This window comes from Strix aluco, chromosome 7, assembly GCF_031877795.1.
Source record: "Strix aluco isolate bStrAlu1 chromosome 7, bStrAlu1.hap1, whole genome shotgun sequence".
NCBI classification, from domain to species: Eukaryota; Metazoa; Chordata; class Aves; order Strigiformes; family Strigidae; genus Strix; species Strix aluco.
In genome coordinates, this window is record NC_133937.1 from 27,860,165 (window position 1) to 27,885,983 (window position 25,819).

A 25,819-nucleotide genomic window follows, 5' to 3' on the forward strand; every position below is an offset into this window, starting at 1 on the left:
ATTAATAAACAGGTTAAGTAAACAGCTTGGCTTTAGGCAATGTCTCCAAGCTAGGCATCTGCCCCATATCATCTGAACCAGAGCGAAACCATGCTATGATTCTGTGAACCGAGCCAGATTTCTCTAGGAGAGAAAATAGGAAGTGAGGAGGAGGGTGACAATCACAGTGCCATGGTGTCAACGAACATGCCAGCGGCCGACACCACAACATATCCCTTGGCCGTGAGCAGCAGGGCGCCAGCAGGCCCAGCCAGGTCAGGTCGGGTCTGTCTGGGGTGCAGACAAAGGGGTCCCAGAGAAGCAGCTGCCCCCGGCATAAATCACCACTTTTCCCACCACGCATCTGCTGGGTGAACCCTGACATCAGCCCTCACCGCTCCTGTCGCAAGCAGTTCCTGTCTGAAGGAGGGCGGCTGGGGATGCAGTAAGACCCTACATATTTTAAAGATCTTTGGCCACTGGCAGGAAGACAGTGCATTAATTGTCACACAAGAAAGACTGATCTCATGAGATAAGACTTTAATTGCAGTTTCCTCACCCGGGGGGTGCAGATGGCATGGGTTTCACTGCCCCCCCTGCAGCATGCCTCAGGCACTTCGGCGATCTGCTCCCAATTTTGGATGAGCAAATGTCTGACTGGAGAAGTTCTTGGGAATGTATTTTTTCCCCTCCACCTGCTCCTCTGCCTTTCTAAAAACGGAAAGAAAACCCCACAGGAAATAAGAGAGGAAGTCTGGGGTTTAAATTATGTACTGACTGACGCGCTCGGTAACTCTACAAAAACTGAGTATCTGCCTTGCTTAGAAACGACTTTTAATCTACTTTCAGAGGATTAATTATCATAAAATCATAAACTCTAAGCTAGGAAGGAAAGATTAGGTGACTTAACCTTCTTCTCAACTCAGCCACGCTTTTCTGTCCTGCAATACATTTCCAGTCTTTCACTCATCAAGGTAAAGCACTCCTGGAGGCCACCGGCCCACCCCCAGTGCTGCCCCAGCCGGCACTGTCCCTCGTGCAGCACTGGGGGACAGATGGGCAGGGAACAGAAGAAAACACCATCTTAGTCATGCCTCTCTGCTTGTTCAACTCCTGCATTCATTGAGGCTGAAGTAGAAATAAAATCCACATTTTGGGCAGAGGAGGCTTACGGCCTTTACTGAGTAAAGGAGGCACCAACCTGGTGCATAAAGTTTGCAGAGTAAAATGCTGAGAGGACCCTGGGAGCAAACAGCGGACTGTTTTCACCTGCACTGTTAGTCTTGGTGGTGTTTGGTAAGGACCATCCTTCCTTATGATGGACACAACACAGATGAAGCTCTCTAGTATCCATCAGGAAAGCCCAGCGCTGGGGGGCTGTGAGCCCCCAGGCAGCAGGGCTGCCAGACACCTTCCCCAGAGCTCTTACCCTGCAATACTCGTCGATGGGCTTCAGCCTCTTCACAGCTACGTCTCGGACATGGCTCCTCCGGAACAGGATCTTGCCTGAGGAGGGAACAGATGAAAGGGGAGAGTTAGGGGCATCGTCCGCCATGCAGGGTAGCACAACAGCACCGAGCAGAAAGGTCAGCAGATGAGGTTTCATCCCTGGCTCCAACCACAGCTGTCAGCAGCCCCGGTGGCTGAGCTCTGCAACCCCATTTTGTCCCCATCAGAGGAGTCCCAGTACAGGAGAGATTTGCACAGCAGCAGCTTTTTGTGACTGTGACACTACATTGCTACAAGACAGATGGGACGGCACACTCGGAGGAGGTGTGAGCAGCAGATCCGCTCCTGCCCTTGGAGCAAACTGCACAGAAACATGCTGTGGGGCAGGCAGCAGAGGGACGCAGGGCAATACCTATTAGAGAAGCATGCATGGCACTTCTTGCAGCTGGATGCTGCTGGTCTTAAGTTTGCACAGGAGATGCAGCACACAGCCAACAACTACCACAGGCACAGCAGCTCTGTGAAACCTCAGTAACTGTCACCAAAGTCCTGCTTGTATGAGCCACTGAAAGGGGACCACTGTGACTCATGGGGCAGAGGGAGTTTTTCTGATTTCATCCTGTACTTAACACAAAAAACTTTTGGTTCCCTTTTAGTGATGGCGTTATCCTGGAACGGACCGACACCATGTTATGACTCCCTTCTACTTCGGGGCTGCTTTGGCACATCCATGCTGGCAGTGCAGCAAGCATCGCTGGAGTGGGATGCAGGCTCCATCTACACCCCATGCCTGCCCACTCAGCTGCCTCCCACTGCAGATGCTTCTGCCCTTGCAGGCAGACAAACCACACAGTCAGCTCTCGAGCAAATACAAGGCTGTTGGTGACAGAGCCCTTGTAAATCTACAGAGGGAAACCAAATAATAGAAGAAAAGTAAACAAACTCTCTTTTTTTGAAAGTGAAAAAAAAAAAATAACCTCAGTGTCCTTACTGGATGACATTTCTGCAAGCAGTTAAGATTAAATAAACGACCGGGTTTTGTGTGAAACTGATTGTAACAAAGTTTATCAAAATAATCTAGGAGCTGAGTTTCCCCCCACACAAGGATGTCATAGAGTTGGTATTTTTTTGGCTAGAAGGGATTATATCTTCATATCCTTTTTTGGTGGTTTTCTTCCCTTTTTCTTTTGTGCTGTATTTCTTTTAATGAAATGAGACAAGAATAAATTATACGTTCTCCTTGTGGTGGAAGAAAACAGTATCTGCCAGCATTATTTAGTGCATGAAATGTCTACATAAAAAAACCACTGACATATATACCACCCCCTGCTCCAAACTTCTTCTGCCAACAGGCAAATAAGATACTCATCCATAGACCATGGGATAAGAAAATGGAATAGGAAATGAAATCAGATCCAAAATCTGAATATGTGGCTTTGATTCTGTCATGATTACACAAGCTGAGAGGTTAATGAAACAGCAGCCTTTAACAGTCTAGTAGCAGAGGCTCTAAACCCTCCCAGACTCTGCCCCTTTTGGTTGCCTTTTCCTCCATAGCTGCTAATCTGGAAGGTGTTAAGGCCTTTTGTTTCAGACAGGAGAAAGTGGTTTACCTCCATCCCCAATTCTGGCAGCAAAACAGTTTGTCCTGTGAGGTAAAGTAATTTCCTAGTGCCATAAATTTATCTCTCTGGGTTCCCTGTGGTTATCTCATTACAAAGCTGGTGCTGAGCCATCCCTGTAGGACGTGATGGCACGCAGTCACAGAGCACAAAGGAAATCTTCAATAGGTGTCTGACATGTTCATCTGAGTTTGAGCGATTTAGCCAAAGGCTGCTGGAGAAGGAAGGTGGCACTTCCATCTCCCTGCACCAAACAACTTTGGACACACCAAAACCTTGCTGCTTTCCTGCTTCTGTGTCTGGAAATGGGGAGAAATACCTGCACTTCCAAAACATTTATTATTTCTAATAGCCTCCAGGATCACATTGTACTTGTACTGCTTAACTGCAGTAAACCACTTTTTTGGGGGGCAAGGGGTTAGCTGTAGAGAAAAGACTAGTTCCTTTCTCAGTGCTCCAGAAATGCTGGTGTAGGAGATCTTGGTATTTCTCTGCAAGTTTTATAAATATACTGAGAAGAGAAAGCAACATTTTGGAAACATTCTCACTTTCTGGCTTTCCTGTTTTCAGTTCAAGCCATGAGTCGAAAGTCGAACTGGTGACCATATAAAAACATAAAGAAACCAAAGACTTAAACACATTAAAGATCTCCTGTAAATGCAATTCAGCTTTCCTAAAAAGACAGTTTACAGGGAGGCCCAGTCTTCAAAGTAACATAATAAATGAAAGACTCAAACATAAGAAACAAGATAAATATAATAAAGAACGTTATATTAAACACAGAGTACAAAAAAGACCCCAGGATATGATGAGTCTTAATTCAGTCCTTAAATGGAGATGGAAAATATCAGGATGACTGTGGCGTTAGGACGAAGCAAAGCCCAGAAGGTGCTTCCATTTTTATCCCTTCAGAAAAAGGAAGATTTTCCCTTTGCTATTGGAAGCTGGAAAAGGCTTGATGAGGGCTGTGGGCAATATCTGTAGCTGCCCAGTCCAGTATGGTATTCAAAACTGAGATCTGGAGAAGGTTGAGTAGTTTAGAGCACCATGGAGTAGCAGTCAACAAAGATAAAAGCAAGAAGAAAAACAAGGACACTCCGCAAGCACATCCAGTTCTGGTGGGCAGGAAGGAGGGACCTCCTCACAAATCCTGGGGGTCCTCAGGCAGAGAATTCTCATTGCCAGAGGTACAGAAACACCTCTAAGAAGGGACAACTTCCAAAATGCCTAGCTCCTCCCCTCTTCTGGGAAGACAGACTGTGCTGACAGAAGCTGAGCCAAAGCTGCCACAACTGACCAGCAGGAACCACTGCAGATCCAGTACGAGTTACTACTACTTTCCCCCATTTCTACCAATCTTCCTCCAAAAGCAGGAGAGGTCCCATGGGACTGGAAAAGGCAGATAGTCCAAGAGACACACACTGTAACTCTTTACACTCTTCAAGTGTGTGCACTGGACACAGACCCCCTTAATGGAAAGCTTTGCCTAACGAGGTAGGTTTGGTCACCATAAAGAAATGAAGAGCAGGCAGACAGCCAAGCAGTAGGGACACGTAAGAGCCAACGAGGAGCCCTCAGAACGCCAGTGGAAAGGAGCATTTCATGCAGTGCTAATGTGAAGTGGGGAAGTCCCGGGGTGGCCAGTAAATGTAGGACAGCCCAGGCAGGAGTAGTGGTTTATGTGCCGCTTGGCTTTTTCCTCTGGGTAGTTTCCACATCTCTAAGGAAGGGATATACTCCTGTGTGAGTACATACAGTGCTGCTTCCTCTCTCCTGGATTTTACTGCAGCTCTTTTAAGCCTCCTCAGGCACTACACCCCCATTTTACAGAAGGACGAGCAGCTTTTTAACCATGCTGCAGCCCAGCTAGGAAGTAAACGGGAAGTCTGTCTCGGACTCAGATGGGAAGCTATAGGCTACACGGGATGGTGCTGCCTCATGAAAATATTTCATTCACCAATGTGCCAGGCTTAGACCGGGCCAAGGGAGGTCTGGCATGTTAGGAAGGACTCCGAGGACTGCAGCACTGGGAAAGAAAGACGTGGGGAAGACACAGGGCTCCAGTCCTGCTGCTAATGCAGGATAACAATATTTATTTTTATCCTTTTTTCTTTAAAGAAAATATTATTCCTAGGAAATTAATGTGGATAAGAGGCAAAGTATCAGGTTTAGCATTGTAGGGGCATCTTAAGTCATCCCTTCATCCCTCTGTATATATAAATGTAGTCTTTAATTCCACGACCACACACCTCTTCTCCCACAAGACCTCAGTTTCCTCCTGTATACACAGTGGGTGCACAAAGTGGGAATAATAAAGCTATGCAGGAGACTGTCTATCTGGCAGCTGCTGATTCTGCAAGCTTAAAGGTATCCTCTGAATATCACATTATTCCTGCATAACCCCATACTTAAGAGTAGCACAGATTGTAACAAGTGTCATGGATCCCAAGAACAAACAGGCTTAAAAGCACCCCAACTCTCTGCTCCTCCCATTAGCCTACAGGTCTGTGCTTAACAGACGAGAAGGCTCTACAGCCTAATGCTTTGTAATAGTCAAGGACGTGGTTCATGCAGAGAAGAAGCCCAGCTCCTGGTGGTCTTGGTGACACTATGGAGCACAGTCTGAAGGCAGGACAGCACTGGGCATCACTAGGCAGAGAAGCACTGGAAGTCCCTGAGGGGATGCCAAGCAGGAGAATCCAGTCTTTCCTCTTCAAGGGAGGGGGACATAAGCTGTACAGACCCTTCAATCACAGCAGATGCCAGCTGCCACAGCACCTACTACCATGGACTAGTGGTTTGTAAACTCTAAGCTCTGAAACAAATCTCGTAATCACACCTTTCACTGTCAAGGAGATGTGCTGCATATCTAGGCCTTGACACCTTCTGGAGATGTCTGCATGACCACCACAGCGGCTCAGTCCCGAGTTGCCAGCTTTGCTGCTCTTTGGAGCCAGCAGTGAGTGGGAGCTGTGGCAGGGGCAACAGCGAGGCAGGGAAATTGCTGTTTAGCTCCTTTACAAATCTACCAGAGAACAGATCCACTTCTTGCTCTTATTCTCTGATTGCTGAGCTTGAGTCTCCTTTCAAGGGACATCTGGGTGACAGGTTGGTCTAAGGTCACCAGTTGTTTCATGCCAGGATCATCTGTCAGAGGTTAGGAAGAGCCCAAACCCACTCTCAAAGGGACAATGGTCAAATGCATATTCACATTTAATCTACTCAAGTACTGTCACCACACTTCAAGGGGCAGTACATGAAGCAAGCCATAGGATAAATATTCAACAGTGGACAGCCTGAAGATTAATGGGTGCATTAAAAATACTCCAATGTCTCATCTGATCTATGTTTAAAAGAGACATGTGCTGCCTCTGACTACAGAAGCTCCAGCTGTGGAGGCTCTGTCAGTCAGCTGTCTCCTAAGAGCAGGGAAAAGCTCCTGTTTCTGCCTCTTCATGTTCTTGTTACTGTGCTGTTGGTTCTCTCCTCTCTACTTGAGAACCTGGGAGGTACCACGTCTGTATGTATATATTGCCAAGCAATGTGTTCAACCTAAGATCAACTTCTCAGAGACAGAGTCTGCTTATGAGATGAGGTCAGACTCTTTTTGCAGTTACATTGAGATTGCATCAGTAAAAAAGTGTAAAGAATTTAGCCCTCATGAAGTTACAGGTTCTCCTTTTGGGGTAAGCAGCTTCCTCCAGTGTAACTAAAACCATCTGGCTACTCAAGTATTTTTATGAAGGCTTCTACTTCTTACACATAGCTGTTATTATTATTTTTATACACTGAAGAAGCACAGATGTACAACCAGGTATGACACAAATGCCTTTCAACCTATCTAAGCTGTGACATCCACCTCAGGGTCCTGCCCAAAACTCTCAGGCAGCTGTCACACAACGTAACTCCCAAATCGATCACTTAAATACACACTAACACCTTGCAATGTAAAACAGATTATTCAACAGCACAACACCATGGGATAGAAGAACAATTTTGTATTTCTCATGGAAGTATGTATGCTTGTCAACCAGATGGCAATCTGAGAGCAGCCAAAAAAGAGGTGTGTTCCTTAGAAAAGAATGTCTTACTTTTACATGGGTATCCCAGTTTCCATGGATTGTTTCGTCCATTATTTCCTGGAGTCAGAAAGTCAGTGCCAGGGTCCTAACACTGATGGCATTTGCTTCTGACAAAGAAAGGGGAGGGAAATGATTCATAGTGTTTCCACTGGTGGGAGGGGGAAGGACGCTTTTAATAAGTAGAAACTCGTGACAAAGTCAGAACTGTTGGCTGAACTTGGCTGCCAAAGAGACTCAGTTGATAAAGGCCTTTGCTAATCAGCAGGAATTACTATGGAAGGTGACAAGAGGTGATGGAGACAGATGGGGCAGCCAGGAAAGCCAACACAAGCACTAACAATACTGCCCTGAGATATGGGCAATGAAGGGGAGGGTGTCCTTCTGCACTTGGATCCTGTTTTTGATGTGCATAAGCTGCGATGTTAAAAAAAAACACCAAGAAGCAATAAAGCATGGGAAATAACATGGCTTGTGTAAAAGAATATCACCAGGAAGAGAAATCTTCATCCATTAGAAGTAATAAGCAGAATAGGCCCTTATGTGAATACTGATAAGGGGAAACCAAAGACAGGCAAGAGGTGAGGCTGGGTTCCCCACCAGCAAAGGGTTCCTACCTCTGAACCTGGCTGTTTTCCACTGTCTGTAGGGGCAACTACGATTCTCCAGGGACAACAGCATCAGCTCTAGAACAGCTTTGCTAGCACAGACTTTGGGAATTCGAGCACCAGGCACAGCTGGACAAAGGAGAAAAGCCATGAGCACCGATGCTGAAATTCAGGAGTGACGGATGGGGGCCACGGGGTGCAAATCTCAAGCTAACAGCTCTGTTACTGTTTGTACAATGTTTTGCATAAGCCAAGAGCTACTTCATGTTGCTCTATGTCCTGCTGCTACCACCCAAACAACCCATTGCTCCTGTAATCTCCTCTTCAGCTGCCCCAGCTGCAAATCTCCCACCTCTCCAAAGCAAGTCAGGAATCATGATGCAGGAAAATTATTCACTGTTAGGTCTTGAAAGGGCAGGCAAAACGTCTACAAAATAATCCTTTTAATTTTCTTACTGTGGGGCAGCTCTTTGTGCATTGGTCTGTATGTAACAGCAAACACGAAGAGATCCATCCCCTTGCTTAAACCAGCTTTACTACCAGAGTACAGCAAAGTAAAGCATCTATCCCATACAAGAGGATCTCCCTGTGAGCACAAGTCCCCAGAGTCCTTAAAACCGAACTTCCCCGTCTGTGAGCGGTTGCAAAATGTTGGGAGTGTTGACTCAGTGATTAAAGTCTTCAATTTGTGCAGTGAAACTGGTGCCTCCTCAAACCAGGCAGCTCAGCTTCCCCAAGGTGGAAAGTGAACTCATTTGTAATTACTGGTTGCAAGTGCTACATTAGCCTGCAAACAGCCAACTGCTTTTAATTGCAGAAAGCAGTCAGTTTGTCAGAGGGGAGTGGGAGAATGGTATTTATACCTGCAGCCAGCAACACCAGCAACTGGCACACCCTCACCCAGAGGAACTGACCTGATGACAATTCCGAGTTCTACAGAGACAAGGAGTCAAAAAGGGTCACGTTTTCAAAACATCCGAGAAATACTGCCTTAGGAAACAGCACAGCTTCCTCACACAGAGGATGCAGGAGTGTCCCTCTCTTTGCATACAGTCTTTGCTATGCTGGGAGCAAAAGGCACGGAAAACAGTAAAGCCTATGCAGATCCAAAGCATCACCCTTGCCTATGCATACTTGTCCCCTAAGATAAGAATCTGCACACTTAGACATCCACTGCACCATGTGTTTGTTGAACATCTTCCAAAAAGATCAATTTCCAGGACCAAGTCATTTAATATGCAGAAACAGCAAAGCTTAAATAATGATCAAACTATCTAGACCCTATACCAAACTGATCATAGAAACATAAACCACTATGTCTCATTCCTGAAGCACTTGGTTTTCCTCCTGTATCAGCTGACGCCAGTGTCCTGTTTTCACCTACGTAGTTAGTGGCTCCTGACCTGTGATCTTAAAATCACTAGTTGTCCACAGACAGTCTGCAGAACTGTGTTCAAGAGGACCTTTCATTCCCTGGCCAGTGTGGGAATGACATGGATCCCTGTACATTGGTCCAACGTGTTTGGGAACCAGCAGCTCCTGCTTTTATTACATATTTGCTGGTGAACATGCTTGTATTATCTGAGCTACTTGAGCTCCTGACCCCAGAGTGAAAAAAGGCAAGAGCCTCTCAAATACCTCTGTGTCACCTTAATCATGAAAAATGTTCTTCCTGAAGGGCAAGACCATGTCCCTGTAGCTACATTAACTAAACTCTTCCTCTGCTCTTTCCAAAAACTCATCAAATACCCCCTTGCTCACTGGGGTCTCTTGAAGTCAATAGGAGACTTTCTATTGATACTCGGTGGTACACCCAGGAAAGGACCATATGGTCCCACCTCAATCTTTTAAAGCAGCAGCCTTAACGAATTGAGCCTATTAAAACATTTGCACTGTCTTACAAGCTTTTATGAGACTTGTCATGAATGTATGTGCTGTTGTGACACTAAGCCTGAGTCACTACCTCACAGACACTGGGCCAGCGCCAGCCTCACCGACAGGCTGCCTTTGAGCTACATCCACTGGGGTCAAAGACCCTGCAGCAAGGTCACTGGAGGGAGATGGATTTGCACCACACCCTTGCCAAACTACACTGGGAAAACATAGTAAGACCCTAGCCACATCCTCTGGCGGGACTGGCAATAACACTGCTTCGGAGACTCCACCCTTAATCTGGCTGAGAACTGGAGCTATGAATAAAATAATATTTGCATTCACACCACGTAGATCAAAGTTATTATTACTAGGAGGTAGGTCATGCAATAACACGGTTCTACAGCACATACTCTTACAGGAACATTGCAGGTAGAAATTGAGGGGTAAGGATGTGAAGGTGGCTTCACAAGGTCACAAAATGAGCACATGCTAATGAAAGCAATAAAGCTAGTCCCTAGATCCCTCTGCTGATTGCATGCAGAGTGAAAATATATCTACCTTGGCATCTGGGGCCAGAAAATCCTTCTGTTCAAATATTTATTCTAATCAAAAGCAAATCCTCCATATCCACCATAAATGAGGCAAAATTCTCTCCTGTGGAAGACCTCGATTAAATCAGCTGTCAGGTACACGGGTCCCACATTACAGGAGGTGAAATTCAGAAGTCAGATTGGCAGGGACAGTGCTCCTCAGAGCAGTTGTGGTATTTGGAAGGCACCAATTAATCAGAAATTAAACAAACAAACAACATGGCGGCAAACATAACTAGGTGTCTGTGCTTGTCAGAGGCTGGAACTTACCAGCTAGGGTTTCAGAGAGCACTATTCAGAAACAAAATCCCCTGTGCTTTGCAAAACAGAGCACTGTTCTCTTTTTCCAAATGGAAGTGCTCTCCTGGAGTCCTCCAAGCGAAACCTCTGACTAGTTTTAAGCTGGATTTTCAGTAGATGACAACAGGCACAGAAGCAAGCCATTGAATGACAATCAGACCAAAGCTGGCTGACCTCCGAGTCAGGAAGCTCATCTGAAGACCAAGACACCATCTCAAACCACAGGCATCATTCTCCAGTTCCAGACACCTTTTTTTAGTATGTCTTACCTTTTTGTGTCATTAAGACAATCTCTAGTAGGGATTTCCTCTGGGCCTGCTCTGATCCCTGGTAAAGCTACTATTGATGAGCATATGCTTTAAGGCAGGGATGGCTGATTTCTGTGTGTTACAGGACAAGAGATGGGCACTTTTATTTCCATATGTTGGGAGTCTGGCTGGTGCAGTCATATTTGCACCTCCCTGCACTGACTCTGAAGCCAGACCTGCACCCCTTTCCCTGCCTCCTCTGAGCCTGCCGTGCAATGACCCAGCTGGGACGAGCAATGTGGTCACATCACCTGACAAACCAGCCTTTGGGTCAGGTCGGTGGCCAGGCCATCCAGCAGCGCCTCCTCTTTAACTCTTGACCATGAAACCTCCCCTATTGCCCCTTCCCAGCTGATGGATGGATGCAGAGCTAACCTGCTCCTTTGATAGGCAGTGGACATGGTGACCCACGTGGGCACACGTAGCCTGCACCAACACAAGCCAGTGTCCAGTCACTTGGCCTCCCAGGGACAGCAAAGCTCTCTCAGATCACCCCACCTCAGCTGCACAACTAAAAGCACTCATATCAACAGTTAGCATGGCTCAGACAATGCATAGGAACAGAGAAATTATTTTATAATTACTTAGATAGCGAGCCTCACTCATACCCAGCTCCTCCATGTGTAAGCACTTCAGTCATTTCTAGCTCAGACCACTTAATCCAAACTACACTCACATGTCACTTGGCACCAGCAGCGCCTGCTGATACCAGAAGACAGCTGAGGACAACCTCCCTGAAAAATTCTTCTCGATTCCTCCACATGCAAATAAACACAATGTTGGGGGTGCAAGAGCACCCTGGAGGACAGAGCTGCTGCCCTGGAGCTCAGGGTAGAGTGTGCTGAGCACCTCCAGCTTTCCAGGGCCACCTTCTCCTGCATTCAGCAAAGTGTCTATGTCTGATCAGAAGAGGAAATGGCACTGTCAGATGTCCACAGCTTTGCCCACTGCAGAATAAAAAGCCTCTTTCAGGGATTAATGCTCTAAGCAATTACTTGCCCCATGAAAGGAAAAGTCTTCAGCCAAGGTGACAGCAGGACCCAAGGACTATGCACGCTTTCGTTCCCTTTCACGGTTCATATGGACTTTTCATTTCCCAGGGAGAAGAAAAAAAAGGTGAACTGGAAAGTAATGTTTTGTTATTTCTTATTTTTAATAAGGATCACTGGGCCAGCAGCATAAAAACATGAAAAAAACCCCAACTTTATTGCTAAATTAAAGAAAAAACAGTAACATGAATGGGCACAGAAATCTGAATTAGGAATGTGAGCTGATAATTACCCTTTTGGGCCCTGATTAATTGCATTTGAAGCCACAGAGACACTGAGCAGCCAAACAGGGCTGCCTGCTAACAAAATCCACACCACCAAACAAACTGGTCTTTCTCTCCTTGTGCCACCACACGGGAATGGCAGCTCCCCAAATGCTGTTTGCCTTTGTGTCCTGGTGTGCAGTGCTACGCAGGGCTGGCCAGAGGTACAAAGTCCCACTATTGGGTACCTCAGACAACCCCTCTGAGGTGGTCCAGCCTGCAGACTTGTAGTCTCCAAGTAGAAGGTTAAGAATGGACAGATGCCATCTCCTCCACTTCTAGATCGAGGGTCATCATCTATGTATTTAAGCTGCCACAATTCAAGAATGCAGCTTCACTGGCAGTTACAATACAATAAAAAGGGACAGAAGATTTAGTCCACTTTGCTGCAGCAATGCAAGAATGCTGCATTTGGTTGGGTCAAAGATCTCTGCAGTCCAGCTCTCTGTCTACCAGAGTGGCCAGTAAACGATAGGCAAGAAATTCAAGAACAGGACATGTGTAATGGGATCCTTCTCCTGATACACGTTTCCCATTCCTGCACCTCAGTGGTTAGACTTTTTGGGGATTGGAAAATCATTTTTAGCAACCAGTGTTGGCTCCATCCTACAGAAACTTCTCTAGTATGATTTTGAACCCACAGATATTGTGGTCCCTATAGAGTCCTCTGGAAATGAATTTCATAATTTAATCACACGGCATGTGATTACACACTTCCTTTTGTTCACTTTAAGATTGCTTTCCAAATTTCACAGGCTGCATCTGGTTTTTGCATTCTGAGAAATAAAAAAAATCATGTCCTACTCACTCTCTCAAATTCTTTGTGATTTCACAAACTTCTACTCTATCCCAACCATCACCTTTGTTCCAGACTGAAGACTTTTAGTGTATTTATTCCCCTCATACAGAAGCCAATTCACCTCTGTAATCACCTCTGTCATCCTTCTCAGCACCTTACTTTATTATATATCCTTTCCGAGAGGCAACAACCAGACCTGCACATGGTATTCACGACATGGGGAAATCACAGATTTCCGCAGCTGAAGCTCTGGGTTTTGTTCCCCATTCTTTGCCTAATTCTTTCTAACACCACATTTGGCTTTCTGACTGCTGCTGACTGTTGAGCTGCAGTTTTCAAGGAAACATCCTCAGAACTACTGAAATATCCTTCCTAGGTTGTAAGGGTCCTCCTCCCCCCCGCACTGTTTTGTGCTTACCAACACCAAACTGCCTTTTTACCATCAATATCATGAGATCCTCCTCCAACTTTTTGCAGTCAGCTCCAAATTTGAGTGTCCTAAGTAAAATTCTTCATCAGCTAAGTTAGTTATATCACTAGCACCCTCTTTAGCAGATCCTGGGTTGAACACCTCAGATTCTAGAACAGATCCTTCAAGAATACTTGCTGCTAAAACCATGTTTCTTTTTGGATATGAAGTTTTTAAGTCTTCATCCCCAGAGGATACACCATTTTAAACTGCGGGCTCACATTTGCACCTATTGGCTTTCAATCCCTTATTTTAAAAACGTTGCTGTAACATTTTTAATTTCAAATGTCAGAAACCAGGATTGTTGTTAATGTCCACAAGTGGCAAAGCATCCATCCTTAAATGAAGGCTCCAATCTGGCAGAAAATAAGCTTACAGCCTATGTCAGTCATACATCAAATAACAAGAAAGGCTGTTAATATAATTATCTTCTTATTGCTATTTTGAGAGGCACAGTAGATTTTGATGAAGCTTGTAGTAATAGGATCTCTTATGCCATAATTTACAAGCATGTCTGTCTTGAACAATTTTCCACATGGGAAATTAATCACATTCTGCCTAATGGGAGGAAAAATATCCCTTTGCAGTTTGAATTGGATTTGCCATGGTCAATTGGACATGGGATTCTTCTTCAGCCCTGCTGATAATCTGAGGTGTAGTGTTGCCATCCAAAATGCCATCCAAAGATGGAGGTACTTCACTGATGGGTGATACTTCTATGCAATGCTCACAATGAAATAAGTCAAATATACCAGCATGGCACAGACATAAAATTGGATAGTGCATATTTCAGGTATTGTAGATAATTATTGCAGAAACTACCTCCCAGTAAATTTCAATTGCAGCTTCTGTATAGTCCAAACATACTTTGGTGTTACTTCTGTGAAAAAGAAATACTCAGGCCAGATTTAGGAAGCAGGCAACACATCTCTCCCCACCACTGGACCTACACAAATCACCTGGAGCCAGGCCAGGATGAAACACCAATCTGGCTTTGCTCAGGACCGCACTAGGTGATGCAGCTCAAGCCACCATTTTACAGACCCACATTCTGATTTGAAGGTGTGAAACAAGTTCCTGGGTCGCACAACTACCTAAAACGTTCATGGTCCTCCCTCTGATGTGTACCTGTATCTTGGCGGTACAGCAGGAGTGAATTTATCTAAGGCAAGGTGTTGCATACTTGAAATCACAACACCAGCAGCTCCACCTGGCACAGGAGTGCAAGACCTCGCAGCAGAGCCACTGCCCATCCAAAGACGCACCACCGGGCATGAGGTCCCTGGAGACGTGACTGGATGCTGAAGGTCCCTAAACACTGGGGCTGTGCTGCAGTTCTGAGTGACACAGGACAAGGTATCAATGACAGCTCAAGAACTCACAGGTCTCACTCAGGTGTACAACACAGACGTTTATTCCTGGAGATAAACTCCTGCAAGAGACCACAAGGAATTGAATTGAAGGTTCCCTCTGTGCCAGGCTAATGACTCAACTGGAGGCTGGCTGTTCTCCACCAGCACTCAAGAATGAACTGTCCAGAAATTGGGGCTGGCCTTCCCTAAGGTTTTTATTGAGATAATTTGCCAAATTTCAGGTTCGGGTTTTGATTTTAATCCCCTCCTCTCTCCTCATCAAATACCTGGTGTGCAGAGCAAATGTCCTGGTGCTGATTCATCTCTACTGTGTATCTCAGAGATACACTTTAGTTGAAAAATCCCAATTTTGTTTTCAGTTCCAGTGGAAAAGGAGCAAGAAAGAGAGACTCAGAAATGGTAAGGGAAAATAAACTAGAAAACCAACACTTCAGCTAGCACCAGAGATAAAGGTGTTTCCAGGTAGCAGGAAAGGAAGCCAAAAAGATCTGTGTCTCTGGGATCCCTTGACTTTGCCATTAAGAACAGAACACAAAATTACTCAATGTTTCTGTAAGGCTGAAAGACTAAAGGAAAACAGGATGGCTTAAAGTAAAAAGGAGTAATCGTATGACTGGAAACTATGAGTGCCCCTAGCCAAGCACCCAAAGGAACTGAGTAATGTTCATTAGTCAGTGACTTTATTGGTACTTGGGACTTTCGACTGCTGAGCAAGATTTAAACCAAAAAGATATTCTGGGGCATGCTACTCTATTTATGTTTGGACAGAATTCAGCCTCACCCCACGTAATGTTTTTCCGTGTTGAGCAGAACAAGCCCTCACTTTTTCCCTGGACAGGGTAAAAGTGGGTCCCCTCGTGGGATCAGCGCACTGGAAATGTCACTTCCCGACGAGCCGTGTGAGGGCAGGGGGAGATAGCTGGAGAGGAGTGGTCCCTTCTGCAAGGAACCTGAAGATATTTTCCAAAATATTTATTCCCAGAGCAGAAACCCACCATCCCAGACACTGTACAAACACAAGACAGTGTCCCAGATTAATTTGTTCACAATCAAAATGCTCAGTTCCACTGTGGCTTTTGACCAAGTTAATACATAGCAGAGAGCTGCCGAGCACCTGAATTAACACAGGGCACCTGTGCAAAACAAAATCCAGGTCATACACCTCAAAACTACCCAACTACAAAAAATACTCAGCATTAAAGGCCACCTGTTCAGCAGCTTGGTGATGCGGCATTTGCCACAGCAACACTGGGTAAGATTCAACCACTGGTAAGGTGTATGAGGGGATGGAGATGAGGAGAGAAGGGAAGCAGGACCGGTGGAGCCCAGCAGATAAATTCCTCAGACCCCAACAGCCTTCCACTGCACTCATTTGCAAGATGCACAAGAGAATATTACCTGCTGTGTTACATAAGACTATGTTGTTGCAAATGGGTTTGAAAGATTGGGCTTTTTCCTTATAGATGGAGAAGAATGAGGAACTAATAAGTATTTCTTGCAACTACTACAACAGTTGGTCTGCGACAGGAGACTTCCTGAATGCAGTGCTCATACGTGTACACTTCAAAGAGCACATTCAACTGAAGGACTGGTGTTTTGGTGACAAGAAGTGTACTGGTGCCACTTACAGATCAGAAGGGTGTTGTCCAGAAATCATGGGGTTTGAATTAAAAACCTGGAGTAGTTTAGGAAAACATCAGATCTGGAGAAGTTTTTACTACTGGTAGACTTAAATTCTTCTTTTTGAGGCCAAGATCTTACAACCACAAACTACTGACCCTTCATGTCCAATTGCTACACACTCTGAATTAATCTTCATCACAACCTTTTCACAGTGTGGCTCCGAATAACCAATCACAGAAATACAGCACTGGAAGGGAGCTCAAGAGACCAGCAAATCCTTCACCCTGATTCATGGCACAATCAACTTTACCTATGGTACTGTTGAAGAAGCCTCTTTAACTTGTAGTTATGGACCTCCAGAGATGGAGACTCTCACCTCCGCAGGCAGTTCAAACCCAAAATCACCTCTCCAATGCACTACAACAAGTAAGGAGAGTGCATGTTCAGTATATTTAGGACACAAAGAAAAGTTTAGGCCTGATTCACCACTGTACTTCCCCCTTTCACCTGGTGTAAGCCCATGGTTTCAGTAATTCTACCTTAGCACACATTCAACTAATGACCAGTTGCAATGACTTTGTTCTCCAAGGTGAACCTGACATGATAAGGAACACACACAGCCAGGAGAAGACTAACAAGGGGCAAAGGACTATGCGCAATGAGCCTGATCACGTGTTAAAGACCTTATCCAGCATGTAGAGGAATTAAAAGAACTTCTTCCATTCACTCATAAATGCTGTGTCAAGCCCTAGCTTACACACACATCTCAAGCATTTTATAAGTATGCACTTCTTAGTCTCCTTTTTTCCCCTTCTCTTAAAGGATAGCCATCTGAATCCCAAGCAGATCCTTAAATCACTCTGAATCAATACACAAATCTCGTTTCAAGTACCTCCTTTTTCATGTTATTTACCCAGAAAAAGTACCAGATGAGTCTTTTTCACAGGTGTTTCTTTTGTAGTTCAGTGGGTGTTTTTTTTTTAATTTTTCTTTGGATGACGGTTTTCCACATTGTTTATTTTAACTCACATTTTAAAAATTATTTTAAATTTTAAATATTTAAAATTATGTACCATGAGGGCAAGACAGGTGCATTTAGATATTGCATTGGCGTTTAATTAAATAACTATTACTTGAAAAAGAGGAAACTGAAATGAGCTTTTTGAAAATATTCACAAAACAAAGAACCTTATTTCTGATATTCTTGAAGGCACACAGAACATTTTCTTTTTAATGACAAGCAGATCAATCCCCTGCAGTCAACTCTCCAGACAGCTCAGCTGCCTGGGAGTGATTCAGGAGGGTCACTTCTGAGTCAGCTCAACAAGTCAGGTTGCTTTAGATCATCTTATAAAACCCCCAGGAAACCTGTGTTAGTAACAAACCACAGAATAAACCCAGAGCCCCCAAGGAACCCCAGGCATCACAAATGGTGAAAAGAAAAACTCTCTTGGCTCTTCCTAGGCATTGCAATAGGGAAACACTGCAGAAAGGGAAGCGCACATTTCCGAATGAAAAAGCCATTAATTAGAACAGAGTCTGGCCCTGGGACTAGCACAGATCAGAACCAAACTGAGTGACACTGGAGCCGATGTCTCACCGCTGTGAGTGAGAACCAGACCGGCTACACCACAAGATTCGAAACATATGTGGCATCGGTGAGCCTCTGGGGGACAGCAAACCATTTCAGGCTATAGACGAGAGAAGAAAAGAGAGGTGCATGGCAGGAACAGTCCCTTCACCACATACTGACATTGAGATGGACCCAAAGGACTTCAGAAAGGGACACAAACACCCGTGCTGGCTACTCTGCAGCATCAGAAGGACGTACATGTGGCTCAAGGGGCTGAGGAAGCCAAGAGAAGCTGCATCCTTGTGCCAGAAACAAGCACCATGCAAGAAGGACAGAAGCAAGAGACAGCAGTTAATGAGACTGAAGAAGATTATCCACTCTCCCCAAGGACCCATGGGTAAATACAGGTTTTTCTGCAAGCATACTGATGCTCTTGACACTCAGGGTAATAGCTTTCCTTCCATTGTATTAAAATAGCTAACCAATTTGAAACAGAAGTCAGATTTCCAAACACACACACACAAACACACACCACGAACACAGTGACACTTTAGAAAACAGGAGCTGGGGTCAGATGACACTTGGGCTCTTCTGAAAGTTTCCTGCTGGAGCCTTTCACGCTGTAAAACTATCCTGAAATAATTCGAACACTCCAGGCGGAAAAGCCAGCTGCTTCCCTAGGTCAGCCTAGGACCTGCTCATGAGATCCTTTGCTTGCTCACCCAAAATAATCACATTCTTGGGAAGGAGGCTTTTGGTGCCATCCCCAAGATCCACAAAAAGTCCAGTCTGTGATCCCCATATGCCAATGGGAGGTTCCTATACCCTGTCTGCACCAGCCTCTGTTTGCATGAGGCTGTGTTTTATGAGCTCAAGCTACTGCTTTGAAGGAGGACAAAATGGGAGTGAGAGACTGTAAATCACCTGGGAAGAGCAGTACTTAGCACTCCCTGAGCTCTCAGCCCTACACTCTTACCAAAGTCAAGAAAAACTGTGCTTTGGGCAACCTAATCCAAATCACTCTTGTGGGAAGCAGCCAGGCACTGCCAGGAGGAGAGACTGGGCTCCCACCACCTCCCCTCCTTCACACCATACCACAGAAGCCACAGATCACCCTGCACTGCCCCACCAACTGCCTCAGCCCTTTGATGCCCCAATTCATATTCCCTCCTTACACCTGCCACCCTCCTGTCCTCTGTGGATGCAGCGGTGGACCATCCTCTCTTAGTTACGCTACTGCACACGGCAGCAGCCAAGAAACAGCTTTTCCTTTACAAAGATAATTTCACCATAATGTAGTAATTTTACTCCCCAATAATTAGCTTAAGCTCCAACTCACATTTCCGAGCATTTTCTCAGAAGGGAGGAAAACTAACAAAAACATTCATAGCCATCACTAGAACCACCCCCGTGAAGGGCCTAATTCCCTATATTGCTTTAATTAAAAGCAGATGAATAGCAGTCTCCCAGCCTAGAAACCTTTAAGAGAAATAAAGTCAATCTATAGGCTTATGAAAATAAAACAGGAGGAGGGAAACAAACACAAAAGTCCTGCCAGTTTTAGGGCTTACCAGAGGATTACAACATCTAGGCTCTCGTTTCAAGGGGAGGTGAACCAGGGAATGGACGGTATGGAAAGGACACAACCACCTCTTGGAGCGAGCACCACGCACAGGGAGCTGGCGATGGGAGGAAGAGGAGCAGAAAGCCGCAGAGAGAGGCAACACCCTTGCCCGCACGTTTTTGTCTTCACGGCTGCTTGGAGGAATGCTCCTATCTGCTGACACCACAGAATAAAGGATCTGGTTTAATTGCAAAAAAAAAAAAAAAAGGGGGTGGAGGGGGGCAGGGGAGAAAATCCTAACAGATGATGAGTATAGCTGACCTTCAGTGAAACAGAGAACAACTTGGTGAGGAATAATCTAATCCATAAGAGCAAAACATTCATCATCACTGTTACAGCAAGAGACCACCCTGCTCCAGAGGACATCTGTGAACAGATGTGAGCGTGGAGGCTTTAAGCACGGCAATAAAGGCACCAGTCGGGCATAGGTATTTACAGAGGACTTTAGTGCTGCACTGTTTGTGTGCTACAAAATGTTTTATGGATTTATTCTTTTAACGCCACAGGGCGATATGGCAATTCTAGTTTGTCTCTTTTTTTTCCCAATTAAAAAAATGAACAGAGTCCGGGCATAAATTTCGACCCTCTATATCCCACCTGAGTCCCCAGATCTTCTGTTTTCTATTTGTAAAGCACCTCCGGCAGTGGGGAAAACCAGGGATGAGTCTTAGTCAGAATTAATGACTAAACATGGGCTTAAATGATGATTCCCAAGATTGCACCCAATGGTTGGAGGACAGAGAGAAATTGAAAACAAGCCCCTAAGTGGGCTCCAGCCACCCTCACCTGTTCCCACATGCGCAGGGTAAGCCCATGCACGGTGGTGGGTGCGGGACGACATCTACGGGACTCCACAGGAGCAGTATTGACACATGCCCAGCATGCACGCACAGAATGAACCAAATTCAATTGGTTTTCCACTCGGGCCAGAGGAAATTAAAACCTTGTGAAAGTCACTTTGTCTTAGAAAGAAAGCAAATTTACTTTGCTTAGCTTTATTACATCTTAGCCTTCTTATCAGTTTGATTTCATTCTTAAGTTATTTTAAACCCTAGTGTCATATAATCTGGCAGCTACAGCGATGGGCTTTATACAGAAAAACACAGGGAAAGGGTTTTCAAAAGCACTCAGACCCGCTGTGGCTGCTCCTGCTGAAGTCAACAGTAAATCCAATGATACCACCGGGAGCAGAGGTCAAGGCTGAGTAGGCTTGATGCTAAAGAAACTTATGGGTGGGATTTTCAATCTCTTCAAAAATGATTACTAATAACAAAGTATATTAAAAATAAAGAGCTAAGTTGTGACCCTGAAAATATTTACATATGTGCCTAGCTCGCAGCTTGTAAGTAATTACAGGGGGCCTGATTTCTCTCGCTTTCTCTAATGTAAGCCAGAAATAAGAGTCCAGATGCGTGTGGAAAACCTTGGCTCAGGGACAGGGTCAGCTACAGTGATTTTGGTGGAATTACTCATGCTCTGCAGAGCTTTTGAGCACAGGTCTGCACACAGCAAGACTCCTTAGAAACACCAGGATCTTCCTAAACCCACTGTCACACTGACATGTAAATATACCAAATGTGAAATGGGACTTTTCTGGCTGTGATAAGTGCTGAATATCTGCAGAAACACCATTAATATCCACTCACTTCTAATCAACCATAGTAAAACTTGGATCTGAAAATGAGGGCTAGCTAAGAAAAACTGGGGAGGGAAAAAGTGTTTTACTATTTGTGCAGCTCTGACACTGTGACATGAATTAACCTAACTTCAAAGGATGAAACATCATTACAAAACATTGCATTAAGTATAACCATTTTCAGGCTACTATGCAAACCCAACTGAAATAATATTATGGGTACAGGATTATTCTAGTTCCCTATTAATCCCAAAAGGAAGAGGGATATGACTTATTTTCTCATCCTGACAAATCATCTCAAGACGCTGCTGAATCAGACATGCTTGCAGCTTAAGAGGAAATAAGCAAAAATGTCCAGCTTTTATTACTAAGTTTGAAGATTCATTAATGAATGCAATGAATGTAAAACTAAACCTCATTTTAAAACCCTCATTGTTCACTGTACAAATCCTTAGATTGTGTAGTTACTCTGGAATGGAGAAAGAAAAGAGCTAGAGAAGGTCACCTCCCCGGCTATTCGTTTCCAGGCAGTTTCACTCCCAGGTTCCTGCACAATACAGCAGTCTTCACTGCAAATGTTTCAGGGGAAATGCTTTCCTTGCATAAAGGCTGCAACTGTTCCCACTGCACTGAAGCCATAAAACTATTGCAATTGAACCAAAACCTGATAACAGCTTAATAGCATAAAGCAATATTTGGACTAAATTGAACCTGATCATATCACTCTAAAATTCTTTTCAAAGTTAAAAGGCTTTTATTTATAGTCTTTACTTACACTCAAGAGACTCTGACATATTTTAACTAACCTGCCTTCCTTGTCTTCTTAACCTTGGTCTCTTTCCAAGAAAAAAGATGTCATCTGACCACAGATGGGGCTTGATTTTCAGCAGCAGAATTAACCCACAACACAAATCCCTTGTGTTTATTCACTGAGTGATGGGGCATGTCCTGGGGAGTGAGCTTAGCCAATATTTCCTTGATGAATGGGGTGGAGGGGAACAGGCTTGAGGTACCTCTGTTACCACATCAACCACTTGCATGAAACAAATCTCTGAATCCCACCTATTCCAACTCTTCTGGTTTCATAGACACCACTGGGAGAGCAGAATATGCCAAGACCCACCAGTGGATCAGTGTCACTATTACTGGGACTCTTTGAATCTCCCTACATACAGGTTCCCCTGTGTTGACACAACCTTCGCAGTCTGCCATACTGCAGAAACATGGCTTAGATGGTGCAATCCTGGCTACAAACACAGACTAATTGGACCTCAGGCAGAGCACACCGCAGCCTGCCCTCCACCCACTGAGTACACATGGGAGGGACTTCGGAGCTGCCCCTGCAGTCAGATACTGTGTCAAACGTACACAGCATCTGCATGGCACTACACCAGCCACCCGGGCTGAGCAAGACTAATAAAAGGACAACTGAGCAGCATTTATAGACCAGAGAGCGTCAATTCACCCTCTCTTTGACAGGGCTGGAAAAAATAACATTTTTGTCTAGGGTGAGGGAAAGAAATTGAAAACTGGAGTTATACCACAGGTTGAACAATGCCATGATCGAAAGAAAAACTTTTCCCCATCTCTGAGGGTCTTTTTTTGACCTGTGTCTGAGCGTCTTTTTCAGTCAGGTCTCCAAATGCCTCCTCTGCATACAACATGGCTCGCATCTGCTCCAGACCTGGCTGGCGGTGGGCATGTGACGTGGTGGTGGCCTCACATGAGATGTTGCAGTCCTCAGATCCTGGACACCCCATCTGCCTGCAGGAGCACTACCCTGAAAGTTTCGTGCCTTCATTTCTCCAACCCCCTTCCCAGGGTTGCTCTCTGGGAAGGAGCAGGGATATAGGGCTACCTCACTAACTTGGCTTTGTTACAGCAAGACCAAGGAGCAGGAAGAGAAGCCCAGGCAGGTGGTTCAAGAAAGCTCCTGGTGGTCCAGCTGCACATCCCTGGCTGTGGGATGCCAGGGAGCAGGGGAGTCAAGCAGGGCAGTATCACACTCCAGCAGAGCAACTTTTGCTTGGCAGAGAGCATGCTCCTTCCAGCTGCGGGCAGCCCACTGGTGGCTGTCCCATCCCCTGTCACCACATACCAGAGCCAGTAGTAAGCAACCCCTTCTTCTCCCAGCCCCTGGAAGAAGGGGGTGGCTGGGACATTGTGCAAAAGTAAATATTTACGTAGCCGGGGCCTTCCTTCCCCTGCCCTGTATTTTCTCCCCTTCTTAAAATGTCACAGATCAGCTGTTTTCATAATTGTGCAGGAAATGAGTTCCCTGCTGGCTGGCAGCTTAACACCCGCATGTGCTGGGTCTACTGTGGCTGCACCGCTCATCTCTGCTGCCAGTTCCTGCATCTACCCAGGATCTTCAGAGGATGGATTTGGCCAGAGGGGAGACAGGGCAGTCAGGAACATGGGCACAGAGCTGCATAACTATGGTAGAACTTCTCATAGCTGCAGCTTGGAGGGACCCCCAACCCCTGGTCCACAGATCAGATCAGGATCCCAGGAGACCCAACACTCTGTTTATGCCACTTCAGAGCAAACATCCAAACCAGACTAACACAACTTCCTGCCTGCACGCAGCGGCGAGTGCACTCAGGAAATTCGGGCATATTTCAAGCTTGTGACTTTTTCTTTGTTCTTTGGACAAAGCCTTGTTCACTAGAGATGTTGCTAAAAGGATTATTATCTATAGGAGACTTCTCTTCCCAAGAGGAAATCTGCTAAACACACAATTCTGCATTTGCTCTGTTTTGTAGGACCTGGGATTAAGATAGGAGTATCTTCCCTTCTGTTCCCTACATCTAATGATTTAAATAGACCAGCAGTGACGCCATTGCCTAGTGGGAATAGGCACAAATGCCTTTACCCTGTACTCTGGTCTGAGGGTTTTACTGCTTGCCTGAGAGGCTGATGGGAACAGCTGCAAGAATTTGGTGGGAATCACATCTAACAGTGCACTCAGTGAAAAAGTGAAAGTCTGCCCACCAGCCCGAACACCTCCAATAAAACACCATCAAGGGCCAAACCAGATTGCAAATGCTTTGCTTATACCAGGTCAGCCCTGTGCTGTTCAGAGCCCTGAATATGAGAAGGAACCTGCAAGTCTGAACTTGCCGATGTTTAGGATGTAAAAGCAGACGGAATGTAATTTTCTGCTCTTTATTTAGAGGTGGCAAAACCCTGATAGAAAATGACATGGTGAAAGTGCTTAACTTCAGACCCAAGGAAATTTGAGAGCAAACATTAATTACCTCCATCCTGAGTACAAGCCTGGGGCCCGTATTAGCACCTCTCTGAATGGAAGAAGCTCAAGAGGATTGAATTTCCCACTTCTAGGACTTACTTTCTTTTCCTCATCTACCTACCCTTGGTTTCCTCTTTCTAATTCCCACGTTATTTCCCTCTCTCCACCTCAGCTTTCCCATTAAACAGGACCTCAACTCCAAAAAAAATCACAGAGGGGGCAGACACTGCCATGGGTTATTTCATTATAGTGGAAATAGATTCAGTCTGGCAAATCCCTGCCTGTGGTATCCCCTCACTCTGCTCCTGAGTATAAAGATCCCCTTATGAGTAAGGACAAATGTGTTCATGAGAGCCTGAAAGTAGCTGCATTGTGGAGCAGGGAGGTCTGCAAACACACCACACTTAAGAACATCAGAACACAAAAAGCTTAATAGATAGGGAGAATAAAGCAGGAGAAATCACTTGCGATCAAGCAGCAGATACCCAGGTTCATTGTTTCCAATCCACAGGAAAAAAAAAAAAATCATAACCTATTTTAAGCATGTGAGTATATAAATAAACCAGCTGGCCCAGCCAAAAGGTAAAGCGGCCTGAAAACAGATTCAAACAGAGGTCTAAGACTATTATTTAGCTGCAAAGCTCAGCTGGGCTCCGTTCTCTATTCCTTAGGCAGTTTAAATCTGAATAGAACAGACAAGATCAGGCAGAGAAGTAGCATCCAGAGGGAGTATGTAGAGTCTGTGGGGCTGCAAAGCCATCCGAGTCCCTGGCAAGCTGACTCCCATGTTAAAAAGCACTTTCATTATATGGGCCATTTGTTGATGGATTGTGGGAAAAAGTCAGATTTCAACCCAGAGATGAAGACAAGCAAACCCTTATATAAAGCCACCCTCTCCCCAGCCTGTGGGTTGAATGCAGAATGCTCTCAGACTTGCTACATACCACCCACTTTAGATTACAGACTTGCAGAGTTATTTTTAAAAAGTAATTATAGTAGTAGAGGGTACACTCATCTGGAATGGCTGCCTGAGGAAACGACGAGCCCAATGCAGCTCAAACTGCTTTTCAAGTCTATAATCGTGTTTATTTATTGCCTTTAAAAACAAGAATCAAAATCCAACTAATTTCTGAGTAAAAACGTCTGTATATTTCCCCAAGGAGTCCAAGCAGCTATACAGCACTGAAAACCTGCCCTGGCCTTTTCTTTCTAGCATGGAGCGCTGTAGAAAAAAAAAAAAAAAAAAAAAAAAATCCCCATTAGCTCTGACTTCAAGCAAAACCAAACCAAAACCCCCTTCCATTCTTTGCTTTCCCTTGAAACTGTGGTTTGATCATTACAAAACTC

General features: G+C 45.1%; 1 protein-coding gene across 3 annotated transcripts in view; it reads right to left on the reverse strand.

Annotated features, from left to right (window-relative positions):
• The window catches only part of SH3PXD2A (SH3 and PX domains 2A), a 258,575-nt gene that overhangs the window by 147,912 nt on the left and 84,844 nt on the right, over positions 1–25,819 (reverse strand). For all 3 annotated transcript variants that reach the window (XM_074831206.1, XM_074831207.1, XM_074831205.1), the window contains exon 4: positions 1,409–1,485. In XM_074831206.1, coding sequence (XP_074687307.1) covers positions 1,409–1,485 — 77 coding nt within the window. The remainder of the gene's footprint in view (positions 1–1,408; positions 1,486–25,819) is intronic.